The 14,741-nt window shown below is 40.7% G+C and overlaps 1 protein-coding gene and 1 long non-coding RNA gene across 3 annotated transcripts in view; both read right to left on the bottom strand.

The window, feature by feature from the left end:
- Positions 1-14,741, bottom strand: part of LOC144001471 (uncharacterized) — a 185,964-nt gene that overhangs the window by 29,703 nt on the left and 141,520 nt on the right. The window lies entirely within an intron of this gene.
- shtn1 (shootin 1) overlaps positions 1-14,741 on the bottom strand; it is a 43,871-nt gene that overhangs the window by 7,618 nt on the left and 21,512 nt on the right. For both annotated transcript variants that reach the window (XM_077496253.1, XM_077496254.1), the window contains 7 exons: positions 8,286-8,448; positions 7,937-8,034; positions 4,990-5,071; positions 4,735-4,829; positions 4,471-4,617; positions 3,499-3,652; positions 1,289-1,421 (listed from right to left, as the gene is read on the bottom strand). In XM_077496253.1, the coding sequence (XP_077352379.1) occupies positions 1,289-1,421; positions 3,499-3,652; positions 4,471-4,617; positions 4,735-4,829; positions 4,990-5,071; positions 7,937-8,034; positions 8,286-8,448 (872 nt within the window). The remainder of the gene's footprint in view (positions 1-1,288; positions 1,422-3,498; positions 3,653-4,470; positions 4,618-4,734; positions 4,830-4,989; positions 5,072-7,936; positions 8,035-8,285; positions 8,449-14,741) is intronic.

Raw genomic sequence — 14,741 nt, 5'->3', positions numbered from 1 at the left:
TTCAGTTAATGGATGGATGGTTCATTATGGAACTTAAACTAGTCCTGACACGTGGGCATACTGTAAGTTCCAACAACTGGAAAAGCAATTTTTTATCAATGAAACAAAACCTATCAAACTAAATTCCTGGTTCTTCAGACTCATCATCTGAAGAACAATTCTGGCATACGTAAACAGAGTTGCCAGAGGTGCATTTTTCATTGGCCCATTCTTTGCATATGTGACAACAAACCCCAAAATGACTGAGACAAGTTGCCCCAAACGGCCATGTTGGCTAAAACCTTCTCTAGTTCAAAGTTAGCTTAAAACAGAGCCGTGACTGTTGCATAACAAGAGGCCTGAATCTCTCCTCTAACGAGTCCACATGATTTGCTGCAAGAATTTGTCTATGTACAACGCCTGTTTCAAAATATATGATGGTAAAAGTGTTACTTTATGGTTTTCACAATAATTTTTCAAGCCCTTCACAGTTTTTGTCACGTCTTTCTTTATACTGCCTTCTTAAGTCCACCCCTGAACCCTACCCATCCGACCTCTACTTGGGCACCCGGTTGGGGACCTCCACGGGGTGACTAACGGGGGCCCCCAGGTAGGGTTCCAGTTCCCCTCATCATCCCACCTCATTTACTGAGTCACGTCCAGTGCGTCCACCCACGTCACATCATGATTCCGTCCCCACACCACTTAGCTCTCTGCCATCTTCATGACCTTGTTCCCTCCTGTCTTGTGGGAGGTGCACAGTCACAGGTCACGTGCCCCCATATCAGTCGGTCCCCATGTAACCCCACACTCTCTCCTTCACGTTTTGTCGACTCGGGGTGGGAATCGTGGGATTAAGGAAGTTTTCTTCTTCCCACTCCCTTTCAGGTAGAATTGGACTTTATCTAGTTGTTTTTTCTCTCTCTTTTTTTTTTTCTACTTGTGGAACCTGACACTGTGTGCTTTGTGATTGCCTGAACCAAAATCAAAATGAAATAAAATGAATGTTGATATGAATGAAACAAATTATCGTCTCTCATGCGTGACATTTTGAATACGAAAAATACTTCACAGCAAATAAACTGTAAACAAATTTGATTGCACAGTTCGCTTTGAACCGGACTGAGTGGCAGTTGATGGCAGGGTAGACCCATTCATGAAAGTGGGTGTGGCTTGCCAAGCGAACAAAAAGACTTAGCCTTTAAACTAGGGGTGTGTTGACACTATAACATTATGCTATAGATCAGAAAACATCACACAGTAGTCTGTTGACATCAAATCTACTACCACTAAAGGCGTAAAAGATTACCTGAGTGGGTTGAAGACTACTGAGGTTGGAAGTGGTGGTGGTGGTGCTGGTGGTGGTGGAGGAGGTGGACATGGAGGTACTGGAGGATGTGGGGGATTCATAGCTGTTTGCAGTTTCTTTTGAAGTTCTTCAACTGACCAGTCCAAGGACACAAAGATTTACTGACTAGTCATTGTTAGTTGAACTTCACAAACACCATTTCCCCTTTGTTACGATTGCTATTGTTGGAATCAACCTAATGTCTGCATCCCCATTCAACAACAAATTCCAACACCATATCAAAGGCACATAAAGAAATACTCTCATGTAATTAATTAAATAAATAAATAATATTAAAGATGGAATGCTAATGCACACAAATGGCAGAAAAAGTTAACCTGGTGGCTGAGAAAGAAGGCATAAGTGTGAAAGGGATACGTGACTCATTGAGCCATTTTCATCAGTAAAAATGTTATATTTTGTCTATAATAAATGTGATAACTTCATTTTTCATGAACAATTAATATTTTGAAAAACTATTTTTCCCATTTGCTGTTGACTGAAGATGACATGTCACATGACACCTGTGCTGAGGAAACAGGTAACGATCACTCATGGCTCACTTTGCTGATCAAACCCAGAAAACAGGTGAGCCGTGATAGGTCGTTACCTATTTCTGCAGCACAGATGATGTCATCTTCAGTCGACAGCAAGAGGCAAAATTAGTTTTTAAAGGTGTTAATTGTTTATGAAAAATAATGAAGTTATCACATGAACTCATTCGCTCCCAGCCATTTTCACAGAACCAGACCTGTTCGTTCCCGGCTCTTTTACTAGATTTTGATTGATTTTGCAAGGCCCGCAGAATATTGTGTACTATTGCTATAAAAACATGGAAAGATATCTAAAGAAAGATTAAAGTCTTCTTTCATCAGGAAAAAAATGTATATTTCTATCTGTTTCCGGTTTGTAGCAATTCGCTTTAGAATATAGCCAAGTTTAATCAATTTTCACAAATCTATTTAGAATTGTGAGTAATTGAGCTATTTTATTCAAACTGGCCCAGCTTGATCTTCTTTGCTCTGTTGTTACCTGCTGGCCGTTTGTGTAATAAATACCATTTCTGCAACCATTCTTTGCAGTTGAGAGGCTGCATCAAAGCCGTCTGTTTGCTCTAGCATAAAACAAAACAAAAACCAAAAAAACAAAATGTATGAATTAGTGCTGTCAAACGATTACAATTTTTAATCTGATTAATCACACTTTTTAATTATGATTAATCACGATTAATCAGCTAAATTACTTCCGTATTCGCGAAATATAAAATAAATACAAAATACCGTAATATTTTGACATTAACGCATTTTATTATCTGAATGTCATTTGCAAACATTGATTAAATGCATGTACACAATTGCATGCATGTGTGTATTGCTCAAAACGTAACAGCATCATATCAATTGGGTGCAATTCAGCAATTATTAATTAATTAAACGCAACTTAATTTTGTTTTATCTAAAGTCCCGTTGGGGTGTTTTTTAAAGCAAAATTTATCACCGAGCACACCAACTGGAGTCATCCGCTCATTTTGGAACAACAGGCGTAGGAAATGCCGTGCATTGACCTAATCACTGACCTGCGCAGCCTTCAATGTAACCATTCGCGGTTACGTTCAAGGCTCAAGTGCGGTAAAAAAAAATAAACAAATAAAATAGTGCGATTAATATGCGTTAATACGTGATTAATGCGACAATTTTCTGTGATTAATTAATCTATTAACGCTTTAACTTTGGCAGCCCTAGTATAAATACATCTTTGGGACACTTAAAACATTTAAAAGAAAACGTACTTATACGTTTTTGGGAGCAAATGAGTTAATTATAGACAAAATATCTTCTTACTGTTGGAAATGCCTCAATGAGGCAAGTATCCCTTTAAGAGGCAACACAGTGCGCCTACAGTGTAGAGCTGGGTCGATCCATTCCTATTTTACAACAACTAAAAAGCTAAAAAGCAATACAAATATACAACCAGAGGTGCGTAGCTGAAAAAGCTAAGCATGCTAATTCCATGGCTACTATCTCTGTAGTCAGTAGCGTATATGTTGCAAGGTAATTAAACAATTGGTGAAAATACTTTTACTTCGACAGGGTGTTTTTGTTACTGAAACCCACACAATATGGTACAGTGTTGTTGCCACAAAGCAACTTGTTTTGTAAATATGTGCTTACCTGTAAATCTCAGGTCCTTGACCTCCACTCGGACCTTGGAGCACTCCTCACTGCACTCCCGCTTCTCCTCCTCCACAAGCTCAAGTTTACGCCTCAAGGCTGTCAGCTCCTTTAGTGCTTCGCAGCTATTCAATTTGTCTTCCAGCTTCTTTATCTGAACACACAAACATTTTGTAGGTGCTTGATTTTTTGTTCCTATTGTATTAATCTTCCACAGCACAAACTACTAATAACGATATGAGAATATGATTATGTACACACATTAGCACACGCACATTTCAAGCAAACACCATTCCGGTTTAGTTGAACTGATTTTTTTTTTTTTTTTTTTTTTTAATGTTTCAATTATATTTTTTGTTGCTGCAGCTCATTAAAGTAGTACTGGGTAGATGCCAGCTGACATTTAGTTACCTGCTCCGAAACCCCTTCTCTGCAACCTTTTCCAAGTTCTAATTGTTCATCAAATGAGGGGTACGTTCACCTTCAGTATGGCACCAACAGAGATCAGTGATCCCACTCAGCTGTAATTGTTTTACACATGAGCCAGCGGAGGACGAGTGGGAGCTGGTTCGAGGCCAAGCTCCTGCCGTTCATTACCGGGCATGTTCTTATGTGGAAAATGTTTTGTTGTGTTTTCACTCATGCACGTTTGTGTGTTAGCGGTGTTATTCTGACAACAGCATGAGACATAATTAAATGTCAACCGAGTACCTGTGCAACTTTGGACCTTTGAGTAAGTGCAAGTTACCTCTTTGCCCTGAAATACATGACGTCAATGCACTTTGTAGCACTGCAGTGTCTTAATACTCTATTTGAGCACCAGAAAAAAAAGGCTATTAAAACCCATCAGTCTAACATGAGCAAAGATTTTTAGTTTTTTTTTTTTTTCTATGCTTTCAAGTTTAAACTGCGGGAACTTTCTGGTTTCCTCACACTTGTTTTTTCATATCCAAAGTCTAGTGTCAGTTCTACCTGGCACTGTTGCTCCTGTTTCACAGTTTCCAATTCCTTGGTCAGTGATGTAACCTGGCTGACTGCCTCCTGTAGAGCGTGGCCCTGTGTTGTGCTCTGCATCAGGATCTGGCTCTGTCTCTTGAGCATCTTTTGCTCAACAACCATCTAAAACAACCACCACCACCATTGGGAAAGGAGTTAATTGAAAAGACATAGTAGCAAGGAACATGTTAACATGGTGAATATCTTGGAATGATAAATAGAAATTGTAATTTAACTCACTTCTCTGGCAAATTTCTCTGCCCCCTCTCTCAAGTCCCGCTCCATGCTCAAGGAGTCCTGTAAGGCTTCATATTCCTCCACAGCAAACTTAGACACTGGATAGAATTGACACATTTTTTACGTAAATGGTAAGATGTACTGTACACGAGCAATCAATCTTCAACTAACACTAATATTCATATTCACCATACAATATGCTCTTTCAATTTTTTTCAAAATTGATTTTTTTTTAAATCCATGCTCTCCCACTCTAACCTCTGTTATATTTCCTCAGTAGCTTCTTTTGCTGCACCATCTCAGCCATTAAAACACTGTTAGCACGTTTTTCTGTCAGCAGCTGCAAATAGAAAAAGAATGGAAAAGAGGTGGACTTCGTTATAAACATTGAGGGTGTAGTGCAGTCAATTGGTGTTAGCATTGCGGCGGTGTTCCAGCCAAATACAAGAAAAGGAAGACGAGTATGAAATGTGAATGCAAAGAATAATGTTAACAACACATTTGAAAACATTGCTGCATATATTTACACACAGCAGTGCTAAAGAAGATTTGGACAGTTCCTTTATTTTTACTACTTTGGGACTGCCATAAAAAGTCTGATAGGACACCAAGTCATGACGGGTCACCTCGGTGATGTACGCTCTAATTGTTACCTTTGTTTTTGGCATTTTCATTTAGCCAGTGGTGTAGTAGTGGTCCCTGGAGAAGTGGGTATACTCAAATTTTATTTATTTTTTTTTTGGCACCAGACCACCCTAGGCCGCAGTTCGATGATTGAGTTTGTAGTCGTGTCATCAGATTTGCGGCCGCATGTGTTGGACACTCGGATGAAGAGCTGAAGAGCTGTCAACTGATCACCACTTGGTGGTGTGTTGGTTCTGTTGGTGGGGAAAGATGCTTATCTGACCTGGCAGACCCAAACGTATTGTAAGGGTCTGCTGGGAACATCTGGTAGAATCCCCTGTCTGAAAGAGTTTCAACACCCACCTCCGACAGAGCTTCTGCCTTGTCCCAGGAGGGCGAGGGACACTGAGTCCGAGTGGTTAATGTTCCGTGCCTCCATTGTTGAGGCAGCCGATCGGAGCTGTGGCCTGTCATGGCGGCAATCCCTACACCCGCTGGTAGACACCAGCGGTAAGGGACGCCGTCAAGCTGCAGAAGGAGTCCTATCGGTCCTTCTTGGCCTGTGGGACTCCGGAGGCAGCTGACAGGTACCAACTGGCCAAGCGGAATAGGGCTTCGGTGGTAGCTGAGGCTAAAACTCGGGCTTGGGAGGAGTTTGGCGAGGCCATGGAAAACATGTCGGGGACTCTGTGGTGGGCTCTCCTATCTCTGGGGTTGAAGTCACTGAGGTGGTTGGAAAGCTCCTCGGTGGCAGGGCTCATGGGGTGGATGAGATCCACTCGGAGTTCCTAAAGTCTCTGGATGTTGTGGGACTGTCGCCTCTACAACATCGCGTGGGCATCGGGGACAGTGCCTCTGGATTGGCAGACTGGGGTGGTGGTCCCCCTTTTTAAGAAGGGAGACTGGAGGATGTGTTCCAACTACAAGTTTAGAGGGTTCACACTCCTCAGCCTCCCTGGAAAGGCCTACTCAGGGGTGCCGGAGAGGAGGGTCCGTTGGAGCAGTGTGGTTTTTGTCCTAGCCGTGGAACAGTGGACCAGCTCTACACCCAAGGCAGGATCCTCGAGGGTGCGTGGGAGTTCGCTCATCCAGTCCACATGTGTTCTGTGGACTTGGAGAAAGTGTTCGACCGTGTCCCTTGGGAAGTCCTGTGGGGGAGCTTCGGGAGTACGGGTTACCGAGCCCCCCTGATATACAGGCTTTCCGGTCCCTGTACGACTGGTGTCAGAGTTTGGTCCGCATTGCTTCACTCATACTTCACAAAGGCAATAAGCAGAATGCTGTGCTTAGACGAGTGGGGGTGCATACAACATATCATTTTAAATGATTTTTTCTTTTTCTTCTTTTTTTTTAGTGGTTAATTTCCCCTATAACCAATAACTTGGTAGCTATAAGCAGCACATTGATTGTCTCACTGCTATAATGTACAACACTGAAAGATGCAGCATTATGCTTATTTGATCACTGTTTAGTCATATATGCAAAACCTACAGTGAAAACAGTGATGAAATGGACCAGTTTAGCAAAGCTGGCACGACAGAACTGTTTCAACTGGACTGACTAGAATGTATTTGAAACTTGAGCTGTCAGCTTGGATGAATATATGAACACTGGAACATCCTACATTAGTTTTTGTCAGGACATGTGTCCCGTCAGTCCCATTTGTTCAACAATAGCGAGCTGTAGTTCACTGCCCAACTCAGGAAGACCAAGGACGATGACACCTTTCGAAGCGGGGACAGAGCACTGCACATACAGGCCTGAAACCAGCTGACGAAATAAATTAACATTGCCGAGAGAAGCTATGCGGACAAGCTAGAATTTTTTTTTACTGCAGATTTGAAAAGGACACTCCCACACCCCACAGCCACCCCACTTACCACCAACAACCTCCATCACACCCATGACACCCTCCTCCACTGCCTTGACTATTCATGAACATGTGAGGTGGCTCCTCAAGCAATAAAAGACCAGGTGGACGTCAGAAGTGTCCCTCTTCTGCGTGAAAGTCTGTACTGACTAGCTGGTTCCAGTCATTACACAGATCCTCAACAGATCTTTGGCGCTGTGTGAGATCCTATCCTGCTTCAAACACTCCAACATGATCATCCCAGTCCCCAAGAAATCTGCAATATTGTGACTGAACAACTAAAGGCCTGTCGCTTTGACATCCGTGGTCACAAAGTTACCTTGTGCTGGAACACCTAAAGAGCATCGCTGGACCTTTGCTGGACTGCCTGCAGTTTGCCTACCGAGCAAACAGTCGGTGGATGACAGTCAACATGGGGCCTGCACTTCATTCTTTAACACCTCGATAATAACGTAACGCACTTGGAGGAAAGGCTTCAAAGCTAATAAGAATATTCTGGAAAATCTCCAAACTTTGAGGAGTCCTCAGGGAGTGCGTTTGAGTGTCGCGGAGCTACTGACTGGAAGATGCTATCTTCCATAGTGGCAAGTTACAAGAGTTACAAGAAAATCAAGAGATGGTGATTGGTGAGTTTATCTGAGAAAAATTTAGGGTAGGATTTTGCGAATGCCTAACAATAAAAATGTGGGAGTCAGCTGTAAAAGCACTCACTTCTTGCCTGGTTTCTTCAAGTTGTTCTTTCAGCACGGCAAGACTATCACATACGTGATCTTTCTCCCTCATTGTCAACTGCAATTTACTTTGCAGCTCTGCAAAAGGAAACAATATTCTTACAAAATATATATTTTTAAGGCAACAAAAAAATGAAATAGAGGATGCATGAAAAAAAATAGGCACAATACATCACATCAGAATGAATTACATACCAAGACAAAATACATTTGGTCAGTAGTTTAGCCTTAAAGAAGAATCGTGTATATATTTTGCATATCTATGTTTAAAACAGAAAGCAACGTGGTTACCATCATACTGTACACAACTCTTGAAAGAAATTTTACACCTGAGATTTTGGACTGGCAGGTGGTTGACAAGCAGTTGGTAGCATTTAGCTCGTCAATGTCTTCGTCTTCATCCTCAAAGTTGATCTCGCTAATGGTCACTGGGCTGAGCTGAGACAGCAACATCATGCTCTTACGTTTCAGAGAGCGGTTCTGACGGTTCAACTACAGGGATGAGGCGTAGAAAAAGAAAGACAAACGCTGTCAAACAAAAATATTTAGGGGCCTATTCACTAAAGGTTTGCGTCGCCTTTGCACCGCGCTAACCGGCAAAAATGGAGCAATTAGGGAGCGCCTAATTCACTAAACCCGCGCAGATGGGGAAATCCGTCACGTGCTCTGCCGAATAGATTGCGTCACGGTGCACCAGTGTTATTTGCGCATACGTAAATGAGGTAATTTGCATCCATTTGACGCTAAATATGCCCACCCCAATGCAAATGAGACTTATTGATATGCAGCGTCTAATTCACTAACGTCAGCGCAAATAGCAACACCGCATTTGCGTGACGCAAATAACGTTTTTGGAAAGCATGTATTAACCTGACGCACCTCGATCTCCGGCAGTGCATGCCATTTGCCGCACAACATGCACGGCTGAACACGCTAAGAGGAGAGAAATAGAGAGAGCGAGAGAGCGAGAGAGAGAGAGAGAGAGAGAGAGAGAGAGAGAGAGAGAGAGAGAGAGAGAGAGAGAGAGAGAGCGAGAGAGAGAGAGAGAGAGAGAGAAATAGTTCCGTGTCTGATCGGCAATGACAGGGAGGCATTTTACGATCATTTTTATGTGCCAGATGAATACTGTACACCCACGCCAACCTCTGAAAATATATTTTTAAAATACGATCGCAACAATAATTTGTACTTTATGAATGAATGACGTCGTTGTCATCCTCTCTGCTCTGTACAGCTTAATGGCGCTCTAAACGCTTACTCTCGGTCCAACCTCGCTTTCTGATAATGCCATCTTTCTCGCAACTGTTACTATAACAACCATGTTCTTGGCGCAAATCCCTTGCCATGTGTGGTAAATCAGGTGCAAATTTGCTCCAAGCTGTCAGTTTTGTGGCCGTGTTTGCGCCGGTATATGATTAGAGCAATATCCTTAGTGAATAGGTGGGTAACTGGGCGCAGACTGCGGGTGCAGTTGTGGTGCAATATTTCGCGCTATTACCTGACGCAGCGCATTCTTAGTGAATATGCCCCTTAGTGTCACAATGGAAATTACGATTCAAAAGTATTGTGTTTCCCTCAGTCCAAAGACATGCATGCAGGTTAATTGGGTGCTCCGAATTGTCCCTAGGTGTGCTTGTGAGTGTGGATGGTTGTTCATTATGGCGTTAGATTTGTGCCACAATTCCGTGCGTAACAAAATGTGTTTCGTACGTACAAAATGTGTTTCGTACGTACCAAAAATGTGTTTCGTACGTACAAAATGTGTTTCGTACATACCAAAAATGTGTTTTGTACGTACAAAATGTGTTTCGTGCGTACAAAACAGTCCTCGCGCACGCTTGCTTCGTCTCTCCTCAACACGTACGAAACTTTGATTTACGCTTGCGATGCAAGGGTCGAGGCGTGATATTTGTGCCACAATTCTTAACCAATCAGGAGTCGGACAGGAAAGCAAATCCTGATTGGCTGTTTAATATCCAATCAGGCAGAACTTTGACAACGTGTCGTCACGCCGCGTTGCATCATGGCCGCTTCTTCGATTTTTATTTTTTATTTTTATTTTTTATTTTTTAAACAAGCACTCAGTCCTTTCCTGTTTGACTTTTTGTCTGTATTTCTGCTGATTTTTATTTACTTAATCGAAGTTTTGTTATGTTACGGGATGAATCAGCTCCTAACTGCTTTCCTGCTTAGCGGAAGAAGGAGGGAAAACAAGTTTTAGCGCTCATGGTGATGTTGGATGACGGCATAAAATAGAAGAAAAAAAAAGAGAAGAGGCTAATCTGCTACTTACGTTTTCATTATGGTAAGTTACAAAATACTGTACTTTATTTAAGTCAGTAAATCCTATAGTTTTGTCCTCTTTTGATCGTGCTACTATCATTACAATCCTAAACAATGCATGCCATCATGAGTGGCGTTGTATAAGAAGTAGAAAAGAAAATGTTAGACCATCCATTTTTCTTTAGTAATTAGTGCCTGGTACCACCAAAGGTATATCGTGAATAATAGAAAACATTGAATACCTAAGAGCACTGTGTTTGGCAGTCCAATGCCATAGTTATTGACGTAAGAATTGAATTCATTTTGGTTACAAGACAACCATACACCATGACTAGCAGCTGTTGAAATAAACATGTTTGCCCAAAATAATTGTTTTACTAATGTGAGAAACATGGTTGATCTTGTCATTTTTCCATAACAACAGATAGACAATTAAAAATCTGAGCGCTAACCTTGGGTTTTGTTTTTATTACCAGGCAACAAAGATGACAAAGGACCCAGAATGCACCTGATGACACCACAACAGAAGTGTCAAAAACACCACGAGAAGCAGAAGATGAAGAAGTGGAGTGGAAAAAATATTGATATCGCGCTATTGGCCCATGCAATATGCATATAACAGACATGCAATAAGTTTCATATGGAATTTTTTGCTTTTATCTGAATTTGACCAGTCAGCCACTTGCTAAAATGTGCACCACCATCCACTAGTTGAACATTATTGAAGTCATTACAATTAAATAACTGAATACAATTTAACTGCATGAGAAATATAATTTGTTCATTAGATAATAAAATCATCATCAGTCATTTCTTTAGATCCATATTAAATATTGCAATATCTATTGCTATATTCAGCAAAATCGCATATTGCATGATTTTCCAATTTTGTGCAGCCCAAATTCCTGACGTTTTTGAGCCAGCTGATGAGACCAATTTGACTTAGTCATTAAAATGTCTGGAGGAAGAGTCAGAACGTGAAGCTTGAGCTTGACAGCAGAGAAATCGAGAGCTCCTGAAGAATGACAACATTAACATTGGACTATCATAATTTGAGGTTCGAATAGTTGTAATGGCCTGTTTTGCAGCATACCAAATCTAACATTTTTAAAATATTTTTTCTCCTGTAAGTTGTCGACACTTTTACTGAACTTATTTAAATGTGTCTTGCAAACAGTATCATTGACAATTAGAAAAATAAAAAGTGTCACACACACTGTATTCGGAACAACCTGTAAACAATAACCAAAATACTATTGCAGGTACAGTGCCAATGCAGTACATGATACATTTATGGTTTCAAGATTAAAGTGCGGAAGTGCACACACTGTACATTTGCCCATCATTGACCAAGAAGACCTCAGAGTACTGTACTCACGATGATGTATTGAGAATGCAAGACCCAAGAGGTTCCACAGATGAAAATATATTACACATTGTATTTGTAATTGACACTCAATGATGCATTATCGATCAACAAACAGCAAACTGTACATTTTGTTTTTAAATCAAATGAATCGTCCTCAGTTACAGTGCATCTTTGCAGTTTTTATTTCAAGTTTTACACACAGTAGGCAGGTAGACTGCTATTGTGGAGCCATCCATCGCCGTCCCATCCATCTCAGCTGTACTCTCTATCCTTAGACATCGTATTGATGACTGTGACCCCGATATAGAAACGATGCGCAATCTGGATTGGTTTACCTGGTAAATTGGAAACAAACAAAAGCTCAAGGTTATTAATTGTAAAACGTGAAACAATCATATCCATCCATCTTCATGTAGTTATGGGAAAACAATGTGACCATCCATGTTTCTACAGTTTCTTGTTCATGTTAAATGTCTAGTACAACTAAGGGTAACCACTTCATAACCTCTGCAGCTATAATGTGGTGGTCTTTTGAGGGAGAACAGTCAGAAGACCTTTGCAATAATCAAGTCTACTGGAAATAAAAGCATGAGTCAGGTTCTTCTGGTATGGAGCATGCAACCCTTCTGTCGAAGTCTTTTAGGTGGTAAAAGGCTGCTTTAGTGATTTGTTTGAGATGGCATTTATGTGCACAAGTATACGGGTAATGACAACAAAATTAACTCGTGAATTGAATTCAAGAGCTGATATCTCGTGATTTTCCACGATTTTCTAATCAATATCACTAACGTACTTAAAAATCAGTAACTATGGCATTGTGTTAACAGTGCTTTTGGACATTCCATGTTTTTTTCTGTCTGTTAGTTACACGATATACATTTGGTGGCACTAGGCACTAAAAATGCATAAGAAAATAAAGAAAGGGGGTGGCGATTTTTTTTTCTTCATCATAACTATGCACATCCATTGCCAATGTGTATGTAACTATTACATACAATTTTGATTGTCTTGGAAGCCTGTGTGTGATAGTGGCCAAGTTAAAAGATGCTACTTTTATGCTACTTACCGTTATGAAAATGTTGAAAGTAGTCTTCGATTCGGAAGTTAGCGTCCCCCCCAACGGTCATCCAACGGTCCCATGAGGGCTAAAACTTGTCTTCCGCTAAGCAGGAAAGCAGTTGGGAGCTGCTTCACCCCGTAATATAACAAAACTTTTGTTAAGTAAATAAAAGTCAGCAGAAATGCAGATAAAATACAAACAGGAAAGCACCGAGTGCTAGTAAACAAACAAACAAAAAAATAATCGAAGAAGCGCCCATGATGCAACGCGGCGTAACGACACGTTGTCAAAGTTCTGCCTGATTGGATATTAAACAGCCAATCAGGATTTGCTCTCCTGTCCGACTCCTGATTGGTTAAGAATTGTGGCACAAATATTACGCCTCGACCCTTGCATTGCAAGCGTAAATCAAAGTTTCATACGTGTTGAGGAGAGACGTAGCAAGCGTGCGCGAGGACTGTTTTGTACGCACGAAACACATTTTGTACATACGAAACACATTTTTGGTACGTACGAAACACATTTTGTACGTACGAAACACATTTTTGGTACGTACGAAACACATTTTGTACGTACGAAACACATTTTTGGTTCGTACGAAACACATTTTGTACGTACGAAACACATTTTGTTACGCACGGAATTAGGGCACAAATCTAACGCCATAGTTCATCTCTGTGTGCCCTGCGATTGGCTGGCAACCAGTCCAGGGTGTCCCCCGCCTACTGCCCATAGCCAGCTGAGATAGGCTCCAGCACCCCCCGCGACCTTTTGAGGAATAAGCGGTCAAGAAAATGGATGGATGGAAATATTGTGTTTAATAATACTAACAACACACCCGATAACATGCTTAACTAACAATTCGGAAAAATTAAGAATTTCAAACCCAACAAAGAAAAGAATTTGTTTGAAAAAAAGTTTGTGTGTGTGTGTGTTTTTGTGAAAGGGTAAATTCATTTTGCAAAAAAAAAATACCAATGTGAGGTTAAAATGGTGATCAACAGGTGGTTGTAATAAAAATACAAAATAAACTTTTACACTTGCTGTCAACCAAAATGTCATTCAAATGGTAAAAGAGACACTGATGGGGTAGTTAACATGATTAACGAGATGCATGGAGATATTTATCTGAATAATATATGACGATGGATTTTCAAGCACTACAATGTGTGGTTCCTGCCATAGATGACAGTATATATATATTTTTTAAATTACTTTGACAAAAACGATGCAATCAATCGGATTTCTTGAGCATTTTGGAATGTTGAGCATCTCGGATGAATTATGAATTGATGAGGAGCTCTAGAAACATGACAAGAATAAAATAAATAGTCTTTCTTATCTGAAGAATTAGAAGCATAAACTTTTGTCTCATGTCATGCAATTTGTTTTCACTATACTATGGTGATACATGGATGAAGATGGATGGATGGATGGATGGATGGATGGATGGATGGGTGGATGGATGGATGGATGGATGGATGGATGGATGGATGGATGATGGATGGATGGATGATGGATGGATGGATGGATGGATGGATGGATGGATGGATGTTTTCATTCACAAAGTAATACAACATAAACTGATCTGATGATACCACGTTAGCTACCCTGTGCTACACTGAAACACAAAGACAGCATCTCTTCCATATAACAGAAATCATATTCAAATTTTCAAATGTGTGAAGTGGCACTGAGTTTGTATTACAATCAGGAAAATCAAGCAACAAAATGAGGTAGCTGCACAAGTGACAGGGCGGATGAGCTGCTCCTTTTCTTTTGCCCTGCAATCAGTCATAATGGCAGGACACATGCAAAAGCAATGATCAGGTGTGGAAAAACATAAACCAGTAGAAGACCACGCAGATGAAGAAAGGAGGCAGAATATCTCCATTTATGCATAATGATTTGTTTTGAAGTTATTCATATTTGCATCAAGTATTTTAAAACATTTCTTTAACATACTTTCAGATTGAGCCATTCAAACGAGGCTGGCATATTACACTGCCATATTCAACAAGTTCAATCATCAGAAATCCATGTAACAAATAAGAAGCCCAGTTCTAAGAAAAA

The sequence above is a fragment of the Festucalex cinctus genome, chromosome 14 (genome assembly GCF_051991245.1).
Source record: "Festucalex cinctus isolate MCC-2025b chromosome 14, RoL_Fcin_1.0, whole genome shotgun sequence".
Lineage (NCBI taxonomy): Eukaryota > Metazoa > Chordata > Actinopteri > Syngnathiformes > Syngnathidae > Festucalex > Festucalex cinctus.
Note: the sequence above shows the minus strand (reverse complement) of the source record. Positions and strands in the feature narration are given on the sequence as shown.